This window comes from Cyclopterus lumpus, chromosome 3, assembly GCF_009769545.1.
Source record: "Cyclopterus lumpus isolate fCycLum1 chromosome 3, fCycLum1.pri, whole genome shotgun sequence".
Taxonomy (NCBI): Eukaryota; Metazoa; Chordata; class Actinopteri; order Perciformes; family Cyclopteridae; genus Cyclopterus; species Cyclopterus lumpus.
The window spans coordinates 8,011,030-8,028,888 of record NC_046968.1 but is presented as its reverse complement, the minus strand read 5'-3'; the positions used below and the strand labels follow the sequence as shown (position 1 = coordinate 8,028,888).

Genomic DNA, 17,859 nt, shown 5'->3' with positions numbered 1-17,859 from the left:
TTGTAAAAGGTGGAATTTGGATTTTTCTGTGTGTAAATGTATCATCACCACAGACAAGGGACCATTCCTCACTCGATAGTCTTGACCTCAACGAGAAGCTTTGGTGAAGCACAAACCTGCGACCGACTGACGAGACGATGAACAAACAGACCGGATAAGTTCCTAGTGAACTCATTTGTCTCCGTCGCTGGAGGCCTTTTGTTACTGAAGCCGTTCGACGCCACCAAACATTCTCTTCAATTGACTGATGGAAGTCAACCACTGTCAACGGCCGCTCGCCTGAGGGAGAGCCGCGTGACCGCAGAGCCCTAAAACTACAACCCTTGTATCCATATAGTGTACCCTCATAAATCTGTCTCCCAGACCGGACACCGGGACATCCTGCTCTACCGCCCCTTGAATCCACTGAAGAGCCCAACCTGCAGCCACGTAGCTCACTACACAGCAGGCTCTGTGCAGCTCAAGAGTGCCCACACGTCCCAGAATTGCAGTTCACGTCTGGACATAGCAGAACAAAATATTAATAATATCAAATATTAAGGATATAAAAAAAAAAACTATCTTCCACATGGCAATACACTTTGCAGTGTTTCCATTTTTTGCTTCATTTAGGTATAACGCATAGGACTCTAAAGTGATCTTTTTAAAGTGATTTAGACTAAGAAAGAAATGATGGATCTGATTGTGGTGATACTTTCCTTTTTTTCTGCTGACGCCAATATTTGAAGGCGCTGGCCCAGCTGTCGTTGTGCTGAACTGCCAGAATACGACCAGGAAATGTAAATTCAACACAGAGCTGAACACTGGCCTTCTGCTTCTCCTTCAGTCCCATGTGGAGCCAAGGAAATGTAACCCAAAAAGCCTGAAAGCAATGATGTCCCGAGCTCTAACAAACTACTTTGTGCATTTCTTTGTGTGTGTGTGTGTGTGTGTGTGTGTGTATTTCAGTAGCAAACAGGATTCAAAGTGAACTAGAAAATGACAGAAATTAACAAACCCCCCCAAAAGAAAAGACAGGATACAGACAGAGGCGCTAAGCAGCGTGTTGGAATCCCGTCAAATGGAGATCCCATAAAATGCTTTGCTTTTTCACAGCTTGAAGGAGGCCCCCTCGCACAAGGTTAAACGCTCCCGGTCTCCTAAAGAAGGACTTTACGAGCTGTATCAGAACCCAGCGGAGGTGTGGCGGTGCAGAACAAGTGTCTGAACCCCCCCCCCCCCCCCCCCCAAAAGCCTCCCAGAGTTGTACAGGTCACACAGGTCAGACAGAGCCGGTCGGGGTCCGACGCGGGCCAGTGAGAGCCAGCAGGGCCCAGCAAGATCCAGGAAGTTTAGGGCAAAACTAAGTCATCAATCTGTCATCCCCCTTTGCAGCTTAACTGTCCCACAGCCTCTTACCAGCGACAAGTGCTCCAACAAGCACCATTAACGCAGGACGCCGTATCGCTATGAGCTCCCGGGCTGCCACTCGATCGGTTAACCTAACCTTTGACTCCCTGTGGGGGGAAGCCGGAGGAAACGGTATCTCTATTCGCGGGGTAAATTAAGCAAAGTGTTGGACTGACTGACACAACCTACACAGCCCTTCCCTGGAGCAACGCAGCGGTTAAAATCCGTGTGGACGGATTTTCACGAGCACCAACTGTAAAGACACCAACTGTAAAGACAGCATCTTTCCTCAGCAATACCCATCGTAACCGTTACCGCACATGTCCGATAGCTGGGACAGGCTCCACTGACATGAACCCATAACCATCAGGGTAGTGGCGAGGGACACCCTGCGAGCACCCAGCAGCTGGCCATGACAGAGAGATGGGATTGAGGTATCTCCACCTGCCAGTGTTCGCCGGGCAGGCTGTTTCAGAGCGATCATCCGCCTTTTAACAAGTCCGCCGCAGTGGGGGAATGCTTAAAACAGATGCAGCTGTCAGAGGAGAGGAGCGAGGACTTGGGGCTCATGTTGTTTGATGAGTTCGGGGCTTGAGCCGCGCTCTGGGTGCCAGGTAGCATGCCGGTGCTGAGGCGAAGGCCGCGGCGGAGACCTTGAGTTTTGCGCCGGGTCGAGACGGAGACTCGTTGTCTCCGTCATCTTTATTTAGAACAGTACGTCTAGTCCATGCCAAAATCTGTCAGTTCAACGTTGACGGAGGGCTCACGCTGTATTTGGCATTTCATAACCAGATTAAAAGTGTCCACATTCACTTATACACAAGAAACTGATCAAAAGGATATCTGGATGACATACTCGAAAAAAACTCTCAAAAGTCACGACTTTTACTATTATTTCACTAAATTTACGTAGTGCTCTCCTCCTCAGTTTATGTGCAATGCATTAATGTGCAGTGCAAAATAAGAACAATTTAAAATGGCATTATATATGATGACATTTACAGTTCAGGTTCAAAATCACATCATATTGTAGGTAAGAATTGGCACTGTGGTTGTTTGAACCTGGAGTGGAATCAAACGGCGTTGGAGCCAATATGTTTTTGGTTTTTTAAAAGTCTTGTTTACGTTTCTCTCTGGGTAGTACTACACTACGCCACAAGGGGGCAGTAAACGTGTTGGTGATGAGTCCCATCACACAATCAAGTGATATGTTCTTGTGAAGCCAGACAAACCTTTGTGTTAACGGACAACACAGCTTTATCTCATCTTAAATAGACTCAGCCTCAGGTTAGGTGCCTCAAATAATGTCTGTGGTTAACACAAGCTTAAGAGATATTAACATTTTGTTCTAAGAAATAAAAAAAACAAGTCAGCATTACATGCATTTTTAAGCTTTCACACATCTTAAAAAAGGCATTTGCTGCAACTAGTCCACCTTTATAACCTCTATTTGTATACTTGCAGTTATGCCACCATAAATATACGAGTATTATTCACTTGTATTCGGCCACAGAGCATATTTTCTATTTTCCAAAATCCAATATAAAAATCCCATTGTTTTACTTTTTTGTCGAGGTAACCAGTACTTGGGTTGGCCTACAAAAATGTGTCATCCCTGCATTACAGGAAACAATCTATTCTGGGCCACAATCTAAAAAAAATGATCTTGCCTCATTAGATCCCGTCTCTCTAACGGGCCAATTTGAGGGTGTCACTGCGTCTGAGATGGACACCTGCAGCGGCACCGGGAGCCCAAGGTTGAATGGACAGAGCTGGGTTGCTAATCATGCCGCTTGAAAGGTGTCAGGTAGAAGTATCGGGGGACCACACAAAGCGTGTCAGGTGTCCCTCTGCAACCAGCAGCAGTGCGACACCGCAACAGGCGCACAATCATCGGTGGTTTTGCTCGGCCTTGTCACTCCATGACAGCGTGATCAGCCACGCTTCCCTCAAAAAACAATGTTTGAAATGACATTTGTCATCATTCTGATTGAGAACGTCAAACTAGGGACCGAGGCAATAATCTCCACTTCTGCAAAGTGATATCCCAAATAGAGCACTTCAAATCTACAATATGTGACGCTATGTGACGATTCAATCAATATCACTGTGGGTCAGTGGTTAGCAGGTCCGTCTTTCAATCAGGGGGTTGGCAGTTCAATCCCCGCCCTAGTCGATGTGTCCTTGAGCAAGACACTCAACCCTGCGTTGCTCCCCGTAGCTGTGTCTACGGTGTATAATGCAACATGTAAAGTGTCTTTGAGTATCTTAAAAAGCACTATATGGATTATTATTATTATTATCATATCTGTCTATATTAAGGGGAATCAAAATATTGAATTTCACACAGCCAGACACACACACACACACAAATACCGGACCAATACGCATGCATCAAATGTGGAACGTCAGCTTGTGTGTGTGCGTGTGTGTGTGTGTGTGTGTGTGTGTGGTGCTGCATACATAGCACAGCGCCTTGCTCATCAGTGCCCAGCGGGTGGAGTGTGTCCACACTCTATGCCTGGTACGTGTGTAGCAACACGTGTTATCACCCACTTGAAGTGGCCATAACATGTTTTGTTGATTGATTTGAATAAAAGATAGACGCCAATCTATTCGTGAAGATCGCAAAGTGACACTTCTCTTCATTTTTTTTAATGACGAGCCGCTTCCTGACAATGTCATCAATATGTTTGGGCGCTGTGAGGACAGGCCCTGACCAGTTTGAATAATACAAAATAACAAACGTTATTGTGTGGTTTGGGTTGGGTTTGAATCAGAGGCTTTGGAGCTCCTCGTAGGTTAGTGCCATGGGGACGGGGAGTGCACAAGCTCATTCGGAGTTTGTGAGAACAGCATATAGTAAAGACGTGTTTTAGTTCCATTAGTTGTGGACTTAAATATATATCTCTTTAGTTAAATAGACTTTATCTTTTACACCGTCTCGGTTTTAACCTCGTCACTGTTACGGGTTGAGACCAAAGAGGAAATGTGACAAAGAGAACAGAGGACATTAAAAAACCCAGAGCTGTAAAAGTGGGGTATTGCTCTAACAACCACAGAAACAGCTTTCCCTCGTGAACTCAAAATATAGTAACGATCTTGGTTTGTGATTGTTGTTAGTCAGGTCTGAAACTGATTAAACAGTCTGGTTTCCACCGCAACCGGGCGTACCGCAGAGGGAAAACATCTGCACACAGTGTGATGTCGTAAAATACAATCTGGTGTAAGTTTGTTAAGGGACCCTCTTGTAAAATTCACTCTCGCAGCTCGACTTGAGAATTCCGTAAATGTGTTCACTCGCAACGAATTAAACACGCCTTTGAAAAATGCTGAAGCAGAGATATTCCTGGAATTCCAGTGCTGGAGACCGTCACACAGTTGAGTCATACAGCGGACTGCGCTTTGCTGTACACCATCCTCCATCCGCCGAGCACAGCGGCTGGTCGGCCCCTGGGCAGAGCTGGGAGCCACCGGGGCCGCACCAGAACCACTGCACACGGACCCCTGTTGAAACCAACGACCTTTAATTAAAGGGTAGCCCCTGACAAGCTAACATCAGCTAACAGCTGGACGACGTAATAACATGTCACAGTGTGATATGATGTCTTTCTAAACGGATCTAAAAATGTGATCAAGCCTGACTCGCAGTTGTACATTTGAGGGTGCACCTTAAATAACTGCCTTTTTGGATTATTGGTATTTCTAAAATATAGTGACAGTAGGCAGTATTATTACATCGTTACCATGTCATGATTTAACAAGCCTGTCTCCAGCCATGCAGGCGGCCATTTGGCATTTGTACTTTCAGTAGGTGTACCGTTCACTCTCTCAGTTTAGCCCGTTAGCATGTTGACATTTGGTAATTAGCATTAGCTGTCACAAGGTAGAGCTGAGGCAGACGGGAATGTCATTAGTTTTTTTCAAGTATTTGGTCATGAACCAAATAATTCTTGGTATTTAGACCTGCTGGAGGCCCTGGAGAAACAATTAAGAGATCGCTAAAGTTGTAGGATGCATCCTCAAGGGACCTCGAATATTGTAGGCCTACGCAGATTTTGCAGCATTCCGTTCCATAAGTGTCGAGACATTTCTCCCTGAAACCCGAAGGTCAATCTCCATGGTGGCGTGCCAGAGGAGCGGCTAAGTGAGTAGGATTCATCCTCTGGACATCAAGAACGTCTGCATGACAATTTGACATTTTGAATTTCATCAGAATTCAAAATGTATCCGGCATTTCAAAAGTAATTTTTTACCCCTCGCTTGTTGTAGTATTTTGACATGTTATAAAGTATCATGTTAGGTCAAGCAGAGTGCAACAAACCAGCTGACTGCCAGCTGGTTCAGACAGGCGCCGATGATGACGTCTCTGGCTTTGAGCACTATGCAAGGTTCCCCATGTCTTGTCAGGGCACGCATGTGTCGGGTGCTCTTACCACTTGAGGACAGCGAATTCCCACGATAATGTATCATTTGTATGATCTAAATACAATTCCCCCGGGTGTTTTTACATGATCTCGTGGCTTGTTGCTGGGACTAATCTGCTGTTCGAGTAAATCATCGTGAGGAGAGTGATAAGAAAAGAATCTCTTTGAGAAATCGCCCTGAAAAACTGCTGCTGTGTTTGAATTGTCAAACCATCAGTCTGAGGCAGAAACATGAATGTTTAATATATTGCAGATTTGCAGTTGCTTGATTTTGACTCATAAATCCCAATTTAGTTTCTCTTATTAAACATAATGATTCAACCCTTCCCACGCGACGGGTCGCCATGTTGTGTGGAAATGTGATCAAGGCTAAACCGAGAGATCAGAGAGCTTTCTATCTCGATTAAATCCTAAGGTTAAGATTGTCGCCGGATTACGGCGCATGGGAAATGCTCAGGCAGCGAGGTCGGCATAACCAACTGGAAATGACATATTTCTTCCAGTTAAACCCTGATCGAAAGATCAAAAAGAACGTCAAAGTGAAGCCAGCACACAGACAGAGCCAGCCGTGAGAGGGCCCACAGCTGCTTTGGTTGGAAACCTCCTCCTGACCTCCACTTCACTCCTCCACACCACGCACACCTCTCACTCTGATGCCACGCTGCCCTCTGCTGGTCACAGCCGTTACTACACCACAGCCGCTGCCTGAAGTGGGATACATTTTGGTCATACTAGAGATTAACTGTCCAGTTTCTCAACACCTTTTTTATTTTTTATTGAATCAAGTGACTATGACGCATTGACTTAAATGTGTTCTGAGCTTAAAACAATGTTTGGGTTGGATTAAACCTTCAGGCTGGGTGAAAGTCAGGGTATGGTCATGGTTTCCTTTGTCAACAGAGATTTATCTGACAAATGACTCATTGTCAAGCATGAACTGTATTCCAAGGCTGCAGCATGGAACATCCAAATAGTGTCATAGAACATTCAAGTGTGGGCCAAAATATTCGTACCACATGCAGTCCAGTAAACGTTCAGGATCCTTATACATCATTCATGTCCTCTAATTGTACTTCGGCTGGCAGATGTTAAAACATAAAGGAAGTTAGGATACAACAACAATGTCAGCTTCTAAAAACTAAGCTGAAAGAAAGCTCATGTAAGCGCGATCAACACGCATCTGTAATTCTTTCCACAACATATCTTCACGGAGGGCGTGGATCTGGTAGGAACGGGGACGTAGGACCAAGGAAGCAAAGACACTGGCTTGTGACAAAAAAGGTAGGAAGAAAGAAAAAGGTGGCCTACCGAACATTTTCCCCCCACGCAGAGAGAAGTATCGTTCTGCCCACACGGCGTCCCATCGATCACCCTCTCCGACTGTTGCACGTAGAACCTGAACCCCACGGCCCGGCAGTTGAGTTCACAATGCTGATCCACAGGTACTGAAGGCAAAGATTAAGAGATTGTGACAATTTTGAGGACATATTATTTTGGGATATGAGTGCAAAAAAGACTGAATACTTTCATCATGTGTCTCAATAAATAAAACAAGGTCACATACTAACATTATGTATGTATATTTTAAGGATTATTTGTATAAATAAGGCCACAAAGATGTATGATTAATAGTGGTGTCATGTAATCCCATGTGCGATGGGCCAAATGTGATATGAATAAATGAAAATGAGGAATAGATGCATTTGTAGAGCATGTCGTGAATGCACACTAAAAGGATGAGAATCATATATAGCTCGATATTTTATGTAGCATGAGAGTCTTCAAGGGCATGCCCTCAAATACTTTCCCAAAAGACTGGAGATGCAGACGGACAAATAATGTCACCACGGCACGAATGCAACCGATACACAAGTCTGCTATTTTAATATAATTGACTTTATTTCCAGTCAGTCAGAGCGCCAAAACAGTAACAGATTAGATGAAAAAATAACAATCTTTATGTTGGCTTTGTGCCTCGCCTGCTGCCAGCGCACAGCAACGGTTTGGAAATGACGTGCGTTTAAGTGCCCTAAAGCAACAGTGGGATTTACAAAATCATTACTTAAAGAGTACAAATTCATAATATCCCACGGCAAACTGTAGCACAAAAAGTCAGACGAAACAAACAATAAAAGCTTCCCCGTTTCATTCGACGACACAAAGGAAACGCTGGTGAGCGACCACAAAGGACCCCGATCCCTGTTCTTCACATGTTGTGCAGGTGCGCTATCAATTAGATACACCATACGCCCAAAAGTAAGCTATTTCTTAAACAGATGTACACGAGTACGTCTAAGCATTGTTCAAAATGGGCGTCAAGTAATCCAGACTTGACCTCATACATCAAGCTGAGCTTATTTAATCTTTACATCTGCGTTACCCGTCAGTCGAGGTCTGCGGCACAAAGATCAGGTCTCAGAATAAACATACGTCTGGCAGGATATTAATCTGCAGCCTGTTAGTTCCATTAGTGTTCTCAGAGAAATGACATTTCGTGGAGGTGTTTTGACTGTTGCCTGGATACCTCAGGTGAGTTCGGTCAGAGAGTTTGTTTGGGTGAACATTTGTCAGTGAGCGAACAGACAGGTGACATGCTGCAGCGCTCACAACACACTTTAGCTCGTGTAAAGGTCAAAGGTCGGGCAGCTGGGGATGTAACTGACAGAGGACATGTGATTCATTGTGAAATGTGTGTGTGTGACTTTAACATTGTGTAGCCCAGAGCACTTTTTAGGCGAGTCATCTTGACTTTCTCAGAATAACAAGCAGGATTTAAACACATTTTCAGAGACAGGCTTGATGGTCTTTTTGTTCTTTCTGTTCGTTGGACTTTTACTATAGTGCCACCATTTGTGCCTTGGAGTAAAGGGTCTATTGCATAGCTCTGACAGTGATTCAGTTCGGCTGGGAAAAGAAGCGTAGGGCAGGTGGATGAAATTTGGGGATGCTTATTTTCAACATTTGACAATATTGTGAAAACAATACCACTAAACAAGTCCTCATTTTATTGTAAAAAAAAAAAAACAGATTGAAGATTCACTAGATTCCCTTGTATGCTTAAGATTTGTTTTCTATTGTGCGTGTAATGGTTTTACGGGTTTACCTGGGTTAGGATACGGGCTGATGGGTTGGGCTTTGAGTTGTGATTGGGCTGAAAAAACATTTAATCTGATCTGGCGAAACTGTACACACATGTATGTCCCCCTCGGGACGAATTTAACAACTTTGGTGAGAGTAACCATCACCAGGGCAACATTTCAATTTGTCCAGTACTTTAATTTAGGACAAAATATCAGCATTGTTCTTATACAACTTAGTCTACAAAATCAAAGTGGAATTACATACACACATATATATATATATATGTGCATACTGTACATAACGCTGTAATACCTACCCTCATTGAAAGGTTCCCACTCGTACAATCGGCCCATGAAAGGTCGGTTGTTGTATGAAGAACACTGAACAGCCCTGATGTGTTTGCTGGATGGAGGACAGGCCTGAGGACGGACCAGACACACACACAGACACACACACACACACACACACACACACACACACACACACACACACACACACACACATAAATCCTTTTGTATGCACAGGATGCTCTCACATTTCCCATCGTCACGCTCTGTAGCCGTGGATTGACAGCCTTCTGTTTTAACATTTCAACTCTGAGCCCGTAGCTCAGTTCTTCAACAGTTCAGTTCTTTCTTGCCAAAGTTGAAGGCTCGCCAGTGTGACTTAACGCACCCCGCCATCCCCCCTATATCTCCTTTGTCTAAACAAGCCCCTGGTCTGCTTCACTTTGCTTCATATCTGGGTCATCGCACGCCAGAAACAATATACAGAACCAGACATTGTTTAAATGTATTTGAATGCACCAAACCTCGGATCAGATAGGCCGAGCACATCCACGCACTTAACAGCCTTTAACTGACATGGTTCGCGGAGCCAGTAGCTTTACCAATATCAGTCTTCACATTAAATATTTAGTGCTCATGAGTTTAAATAAGCCACTTGTAGGTTACATTTTCCCACAATTTACTCAACGTTGTGCCAAGAAGCCCTTCACTTTTGTTTTGTATCTGTAACCCTTGAGGCTGGGCACCCACAAAGCACAGTACAGATCTTCTCCTCCACAATATGTCCAAGAGTCATGACACCACTGCAGTTTCTATAGGTTTTTTTGACAAAATACTGCTCTTTACCGTAAACTGTATTTGGCTGTGGCCACACATACAATACTTGGATGCGTATGTGTGTTTTGTGCTTATTAGTTTGCTTAATTCAGTGTTGCACTGTGGAAAAAACTGAGCTTTGCAAAAAGTGGTCCGTCTCTGCCAGTCTTCTGCTCGAATATTTGTTTGTTAATTGTAAATTCGACAAAATCAATATATAGTCAATTTTTTTCCCACCCACTGCTTTATCGACAAAAACATTGAAGGGGGCAAAAATAAATCAGAACAATAAGCAAAATCTGTAATGTTATTAATCAATTTAAGTCCCATGTCCAGCCAACATGCTGGGAGCAATAATACAAAAAAAAGGTGCAGATTTGCATACATTACTGTTGCAGATCCTGTAGTGAGCATGCTCCCCTGTGCAGAAGGAACTCGGCAGGGGGTTGTAGGGTCTCTCCTGGTGCTGCTGGGGTCCGGACGCCTGGCCGCTGGACTGCGGCTCCTGCCGGACCTGAGCCGGGTTGGCCGAACCAGGCTGGTAGAGCGGGGCCCACACTTGGTTGTGTTTGGGCTGCTGCGCCCTGGGCTGCATGTAGGGTCTGCTGTGGCGATGGAGGGTGTTGGTGTGGTCCAGGTTGTTTGGCCTGTGGCCCCCGTGGCCTCTAGTGGCGAGCCGGTGGGCGTCAGCAGAGCGTCTCTGTCTGTGGGGGCGAGCCGTCCCGGGGCCCTGGCCCGTGTCCGTCTGCAATGGAGTGACATAAGGAGCTCTCCCGTAACCATACCTCCCCGGGGTGATCTGAGTGACCCTCCTAAAAAGACACAAACACGATGAGATCACCGACCGGTTGTCACCACCGTCTCTAGACCTACACACCTCCCTGCTCACTAGAATTAAATCCAGTTACCGGTCGTCTGTGAAAGGGTAAACATCAAACGTCGTAAAAACCAACCGGAGATTGTACAACCAAGGCCATCCAGCATTTTGGATCCACACCTTTTTAATTGATCTTTTAGCAAAGTTTCTTCCTTCGACGAGGAAAACTGTCACGAAAACCACGACTTCAGGAGAAGCTTTTGTCGTAACTTGACTCCTTAGATTCTCAACACAAACACTCTCCCCCACATTGCTCAGCTGTCAGTGCTATTTGTTTAAAAGGCAAGCACAACAGGAAGGAGGTCACAAATCTGCCAAGCACAAGCCGAGGCTTTGACTGCATCCATAAAAGACGAGCTTCATACTGAAAAGCAGTCCGATGGCTCCAAAGAGTCACTCTTAGACCAGCGCTAATCAGCATGCAGCACAGGCTCTTTTAAGACATATGACAGATATTTAAGACTTATGACAGATATTAACAAGAACTACTGAAGAAAATTCTTTGTTGACCATCATGACAGTCAAATTACTTCCAATAGACAGACAGTTTGTTTACAGTACTTTGTTAGTGCAGAAAAAAATGTAAGACTCAGGTTAAATACATTTTTATTAATTACAATAAAACACATAATAATTATGAACTTCTTTGGGCAGCACTCTGTGTCTTTAGCTACTGATAAGTTAAAATGTAGTACTGCTGGGTATGGTGCAGGGCGCCTTCTAACACAGCTACAAAAGATCTCTTATTGGTGCTCAACTGGTTTGGGTTGAAGGTGAAGGCCTTAGAATATCAATAACATAATCATCATACTCATCAAAGTATTCGCCACTCGTGTCCTGTTTGGAAGCGTCGGCATCTGTTGTGCTTCTTCATTCATTTTATCAGTTGTTTTTTTCCTTTTGTCACACATCTGCATCCAAACACTTTTTAAATTAAATTCCAGTTGTAAGCACACCGATTTCAACATGTGCGTGTGTGTGCAGGCTGATACAGTACCTCCGTTCACCGGGCCGCCGGGTCTCCTTCTCCTCCCTCAGATCGACACGACTGCTGCCGTTGGAGGACCGGCCCTCGTCGCGGTGCAGAGGGACCGTCGGCTGCAGGGCTGAAATGACGAGGCCCGGCTGCTGGGGGTGAACCCCGGCACCCCTGGAGGGGTACATGGACGGAGAGTAAACAGGCAGGCAGGGCCTGCTCTGCTCCTGCACCCCTCTTCCACAGGTCCGGGAGCAGGTCGACCAGGTCCCCCAGGCGCCCCAGGAGCCCTGCATTTCTCCCTGCTCTGCCCTGAACTCCTGTTGGGGCTCTGCCCTCTCCGGAACCTGCAAGGAGATGAAACGGCCGAGATTAGCGGCACCACGGAGCGCCAGAAAGCGGGGGAAAGCACCACGCGGAGTGCGCGCCAAGGATTGATGGAAAGCCTCCATCAAGAGGACTTTAATCTCCCCCGGATCATGGCGTTGTGTCAAGGCTCAAGTCAGTGACCTCATCTCATCAACAGGACTATCCTGCCCCTCCGCCCCCCATCGCTAGCCTTGAAACAGACCTCTATTCACGGTTATAAAGCCCAGATTTGGCTGATTAGTGGCCTATCCGCTATTGGCTACCTGCGTTTCTCACTGTTGACTCTAAACCTCTGTGCAACTTTGCCAGGGACATATTAGCGTGATCACTGCACTCTCTGTTTGAGGAACCAGCTAGGGGGAAGCCTCGTGCCAAGGTGGCTTTATCCGCCGGGCCGCTTGGAAATCCCACTCTTTAAGGGAGCACTTTGTCTCCATTCACCGCGCAACCTCTCCGGGAAAACACATGGCCGTAGTAAAAGCTCAGCTGCCTTTGACTCTTCCCGAATGGAGAGAGAGAATACAGAAGCATTGGGGCCAGTTGGCAGGAAGTTCCTCTCGTGTCAATCAGCCTGTGTGGCTATTCAGACCTCTCCTACCCTCCCTCAGCCTTTGTAACTCGACGCCACTGTGATCTCCCGGGGTCAGCCATAGGTCACAAAGCTGGACTTCCCGGTGGAAGCACATTGAGCCCCCAACCCAACTGGATCGTCAGTCAGTCAGCTTCATCCACGAGGCGGATGCACTAGTTTTCTTCCGTGTGGTTCTTGAGTCTCTCAGGAGTTCAAGAGATGGCTCGCTGACAGCGGACACAAGCAACTTTCTGTTTCACCGCAATCAACAGAACTTTCCGCTCTCGCTCCCGCTACGAGTTATCAGATTAGCACATGTTTACACACACACTGGGGCAGAGGAAGCAGGGTGCGGGGGAGGGGGGGCGTCTGTCACTTAAGGAGGCGAGACACGATCGTGCATGCGATCTTCCAGCGGAGGAGCGTTCCACCAGCCTGAGCCAACCATGCGTTCAGACGGGTCGATCAAACAACAGCATGAAAGATTCCTGGAAATATCCAAAGGGAGGTCTGGCACCGCCTGCGCGCACAAGGGTGTCAAACAGTTCTCAGATTTATGGATTTTTCTTATAAGCAACATGCTGCTCACCTTCCTGTGGTCTGTTGTGTGTTGGAAGTCCAGAAGGTCTGACAGCAACAGCCAGAGGACAGAAGCTCTGCAGGAAAACAGACAAGTGTGTACTGGGGGCAGAATCAAGGATGCACTGCCATCAAATATTGCTAACTTGTCTTTTTTCAGAAAAGAAATAAAATATTGAAAATATAAATAATAAAATAATAATAAAATAAAAAAAGCATTTAAATAAATAAGTAACCCATAATTGAAACAATTTGACATTACCTGGCAATCCAGACGCAGGCTGCCTGCATAGCTCCTGGATTCTTAAAGTTGGACACTTCAAATGTGGAACAGAGAAGTTTCACATTAACATACACCTGAGTAGAGGCACTGGAGGGTCACACGATAGGAACTATGTCTATACTTTACATATAATTCATCCTTTTAGATGTAAATACCCAGAAAATGTCAATAGTAACAAAATGTAAATTTGACTGCCCCCCGAGTGCCATAACTATCCCACGCATGTCAACTTCCTGCAACTACACTCCTCTGCCTCAAGACATTGACTCACGGTGGAGGGAGGGAGAAAAAACGACTTCTACCCACTTGACCATGACAGTTGACCTTTTTTCTGACCTCTGACTCCTAATGAGGCAGCACCCCCTGCTGAAAAAAATAAGAAAAAAAAGAAGCTTGAGCCCATTAGAGAGCAGGTCTGGGGGTCCAGTGAGAGGACGTCCACCTCCTCACCCCAGACCATATAACTCAGCCCTGCTTGTCTAAATTAAGCTCATTGAACCAGACGGGGTGGTCAAAAAGTCCTGCACACTAGCGCCCTAACCAGAAGAAGAGGAACAGACTCACAGAATACACAGTAGGATTATTGTAGAGGATGAAGGAAACTCCCCATAGGATTATATTTTGAATGAAACTAATCCTCATTGGATTCCATCCACCTACCTGGAGGTGATGCGCGTGTGGGGTATTTTGTTGCTCCACTGTACTTTCTGACTACTGTGTCCTACACTGGAGCGGCCACAGATTGGTGTCCAAGCGCGGGCATCCTCATGTGTCGAAGCATGAATCCAGGTGGATATTCAGGGGTTTCCCCCCGGAGACTTTGTGCAGAGCCATCGCAGTTCGTAAATCCGCATCCAGAGTGTCGTGAATCAGATCCCGGATCAGGAGAAACTCTGGTCCTTGGCCATCGTGGTGCCTTTTACGCACAAAAGCTGGAAACCCCGACACGGCAGAATAAAAACACAACCCTCTGCTGCGCCCTCCGCCGCCGCAACAGGCTCTCTCTCTCTCTCTCTCTCTCTCTCTCTCTCACTCTCTCTTTGCGCGTGTATGTGCGCCATGTACGTGTGCGTGTGTGTCTCCTCCTTCTACTCCGAGGATTGGCACGCTCAAATGAATGTGTGTATGTGTGTGTGTGTGTGTGGATTATCATCTACTCATTTATCAACTGAAGTGAAGCCCGAAGATCAAAAAGGTGCACCACGCACGCGCCCCCCTGTTGATCGACACTAAAGGGGACACGACACGTGTGTGGGACTTTTCCCGTTCGTGAAGCTGCGCGCGGCGTGGTCCTGTTCACCGGTCCGGATGCTCTGTGTGGAGAGGCCGGTACGTGTACTGTATTCCCCGTTGTGTTTAGCTTTGACTTCAACATGTGTAGCTTTTGATTTACAAAGCTCTGCCATGTTGTCAACAAGTAGAATCACAACAAATACACTCTTTTGATAAAAGACAGTAATACATCGGGTTAGTGGTCGTCCCGTAACCACAAGGTCTCCGGTTCGATCCCTGCTCTCCCCATTAGTTGCATGTCGAAGTGTCCTTGAGCAAGGCACTGAACCCCCAGTTGCTCCCCGGGTGCTTCACTGCAGCCCCCTGCTCCTTAATAACTAAGGAGGGGTCAAATGTAGAGAAGAATTTACCCACCGCGATCAATAGAAGTGTACATTTCTTTCTTCTACATTGAAATTCAGCAGGATTAAAGTTGAAAATCTAAAAAGGAGAACACTTTATTTGTCTGTAGTTGACTATATTGCTATTGGTTGATGAAGTAGAAACAAACTACAAATGAAATGGAGGGGCATTGTAGGCAATTCATTCATTACGGGGGAAGCATGCCAACCCGGATTCAGCCATCACTGTGTGCAAAGACACACAACTAAATGAACTTTTAAGCTCATTAAAAAATGGGATATGGTTTGTACAAAAAAACTCTATATTTATGAGGGTGTTCTAAAGTTGTGCACGCTTATCAGCAACCTACAGGAGGAGCGTGTGTGGCATTCACTTTCTCATATTCATAAAAAGACGTGGTGTTTTATCTAGTGCGTTTGTTTTTAATTTGACAGAACCAAACACCAAACAGCTGCGCACGGTTCAGGGGTTGCATCACGCTGTGTGACATGCAGTACGCAGCTCATTACAGCCATTGTCTGGAAGCAGGCTGGCTTCACAATGGCTTCATTATGGAGACTAAATGTAATCTGTCAAAACAGTGAAATCTATCAGTGCAGCCTGTAGCTACAGATCCAACCGCTCATCCGTGTGCTACAGCGCCACACGTGTACATGTCTCATATGTAGGAATCTGCAGGGGCGCCGGTCCCGTCGTTGGCGCCACCGTCCGTCCTCACTGGTGCGTAGAGATGTTGATGCTGCTCAGGAATTTGCCTTTAACCCCAATGTTTCCAAACCTCTTCACAGGCAAACAAGTCTCCAATTTAAGCTTCTTTAATGAACTACTGTTCCGGTTGACCCATTGAAGGCCTCTCAAGACGAGACGAGATGGAGAGGAATATATATATATATATATATATATATATATATATATATATATATATATACACACATACATACATATATATATATATATATATATATATACACATACATACATATATATATATATATATATATATATATATATATATATATACACACATACATACATATATGTGCAAAATGACGACATAAAAAAAGTATTTATTTATAGACATACATATATATATATATATATATATATATATATATATATACGCACATGTGCAAAATGACGACATAATTATTCAGTTAAACAGGTACAAACTTAAAACTGAAAGAAACAAGTTCAGCCATGTTCTCTTGGGGGTTTGTCAAAAAGTATTCTGGGACATTTTGGTAATAAACTAAAATAGAAATAGAAGTATGCAAGGCAGACAGAGAGAAAGTGGGTCAAACAAACGTGGATTCATATACACTGTATATTACAAGTTAGATTTTTTTCTTTAAGCCATATTAATGAACATAACTCAGATCAACTGAAAACTCCGCCTAGATTTATGGTCAGCATTGGTAGGATTTTGTACTTTTGTACTGAAATAGCCTTAAAAATGTATGTATTTAATTGAGTTGATTCAGTGAGCTATCTTTCCCCCCAAAAGAACACATGAGGAGTTGTACAGTTTCAAGTTTGTCTGGTGTTTAAATTGCCAAACCGTGTGTGAGTGCAGCCTTGTAACCAACAGGTTGCCAGTTGCAAGTCTCAGTCGACAAAATCAAGCTATTTCAGTCCGGTGGTTTGCATACTGTATGTATATTGTATACGCCAGCATCCGTACTGAAATGGCTGGATTTTAGAAAGTAGTCTGGACTGAGACCTGATGCAAGAGGGGCTACGTACAGCTGGCAAAAGTTCAGAAAACCAAACAATAACCAAAAAAATGCCAAAAGTAAAGTAGACGTGGCACTTCATGTCGGCATGAGATTCTTTGTGGCTCGAAAAAAAAAACATTACGCAGTCATACTTCTTATACAACATGGTATATATATATATGTGTGTGTGTTTTCATATTTGTCTTCCATTGGAGGATATACTGAATCACGCTATTTAGTGGGAGAAAACCTTTTATTTATTTATATATTTGTGTTTCTCTAAAAGTCTGGAAAAAGTACTGGAAGAAATAAAGGTTTGGATTCAGCTTACCCTGGAAAGTGTACCTACCACCTGTATGATAGAGAGGAATACCACAGATAGATAGAATAAAGAAAGAATAATTTGAGAGCTATGGGTCACCATTGAATAACCAGAAAACAATCTAACGTGATATACAAACTGATGGTGCAAAGAAAACGTGAGCTAAGCTGTGATGTTTAACGGAGTGGACGACACGGGATGGCGGTGCCAGTCGACTCCTTGGCGTGTGCCTGATGCTGATTGACACGCCAGGTCCATGCCTCATTAAATAAGGGGTTGGGGAACCAGGAGCAGGGGGGATACCCAGAGGACTCTTCACGGTTGCTGGACCTTCTGTCTCTCTCTCACACACAATGTTGATAATGCTCCTTCAAAGTGAAGAGAAGAGGGGAAGCAGATGAGATGAACTTGAGCGATAACATATTTTAGAGGTGGACTCGTGTTATTCTTGCAACTAGCGAAACAACTGATCTGAACAATGCCCGATTAAAGAAAGACATGACTTTCTCCCTCAATAAAACTTTCCAGAAAG

At 44.9% G+C, this 17,859-nt stretch overlaps 1 protein-coding gene across 1 annotated transcript in view; it reads right to left on the bottom strand.

Annotated features, from left to right (window-relative positions):
- LOC117727077 (thrombospondin type-1 domain-containing protein 4-like) overlaps positions 1 to 13,663 on the bottom strand; it is a 34,506-nt gene extending 20,843 nt beyond the window's left edge. Inside the window, exons 1-6 of the mRNA XM_034527093.1 lie at positions 13,635 to 13,663; positions 13,383 to 13,449; positions 11,875 to 12,200; positions 10,386 to 10,809; positions 9,214 to 9,316; positions 7,125 to 7,261 (exon numbers count right to left, since the gene is read on the bottom strand). Of these exons, the coding sequence (XP_034382984.1) occupies positions 7,125 to 7,261; positions 9,214 to 9,316; positions 10,386 to 10,809; positions 11,875 to 12,200; positions 13,383 to 13,449; positions 13,635 to 13,663 (1,086 nt within the window). The remainder of the gene's footprint in view (positions 1 to 7,124; positions 7,262 to 9,213; positions 9,317 to 10,385; positions 10,810 to 11,874; positions 12,201 to 13,382; positions 13,450 to 13,634) is intronic.
- Between the last annotated feature and the right edge of the window lie 4,196 nt (positions 13,664 to 17,859).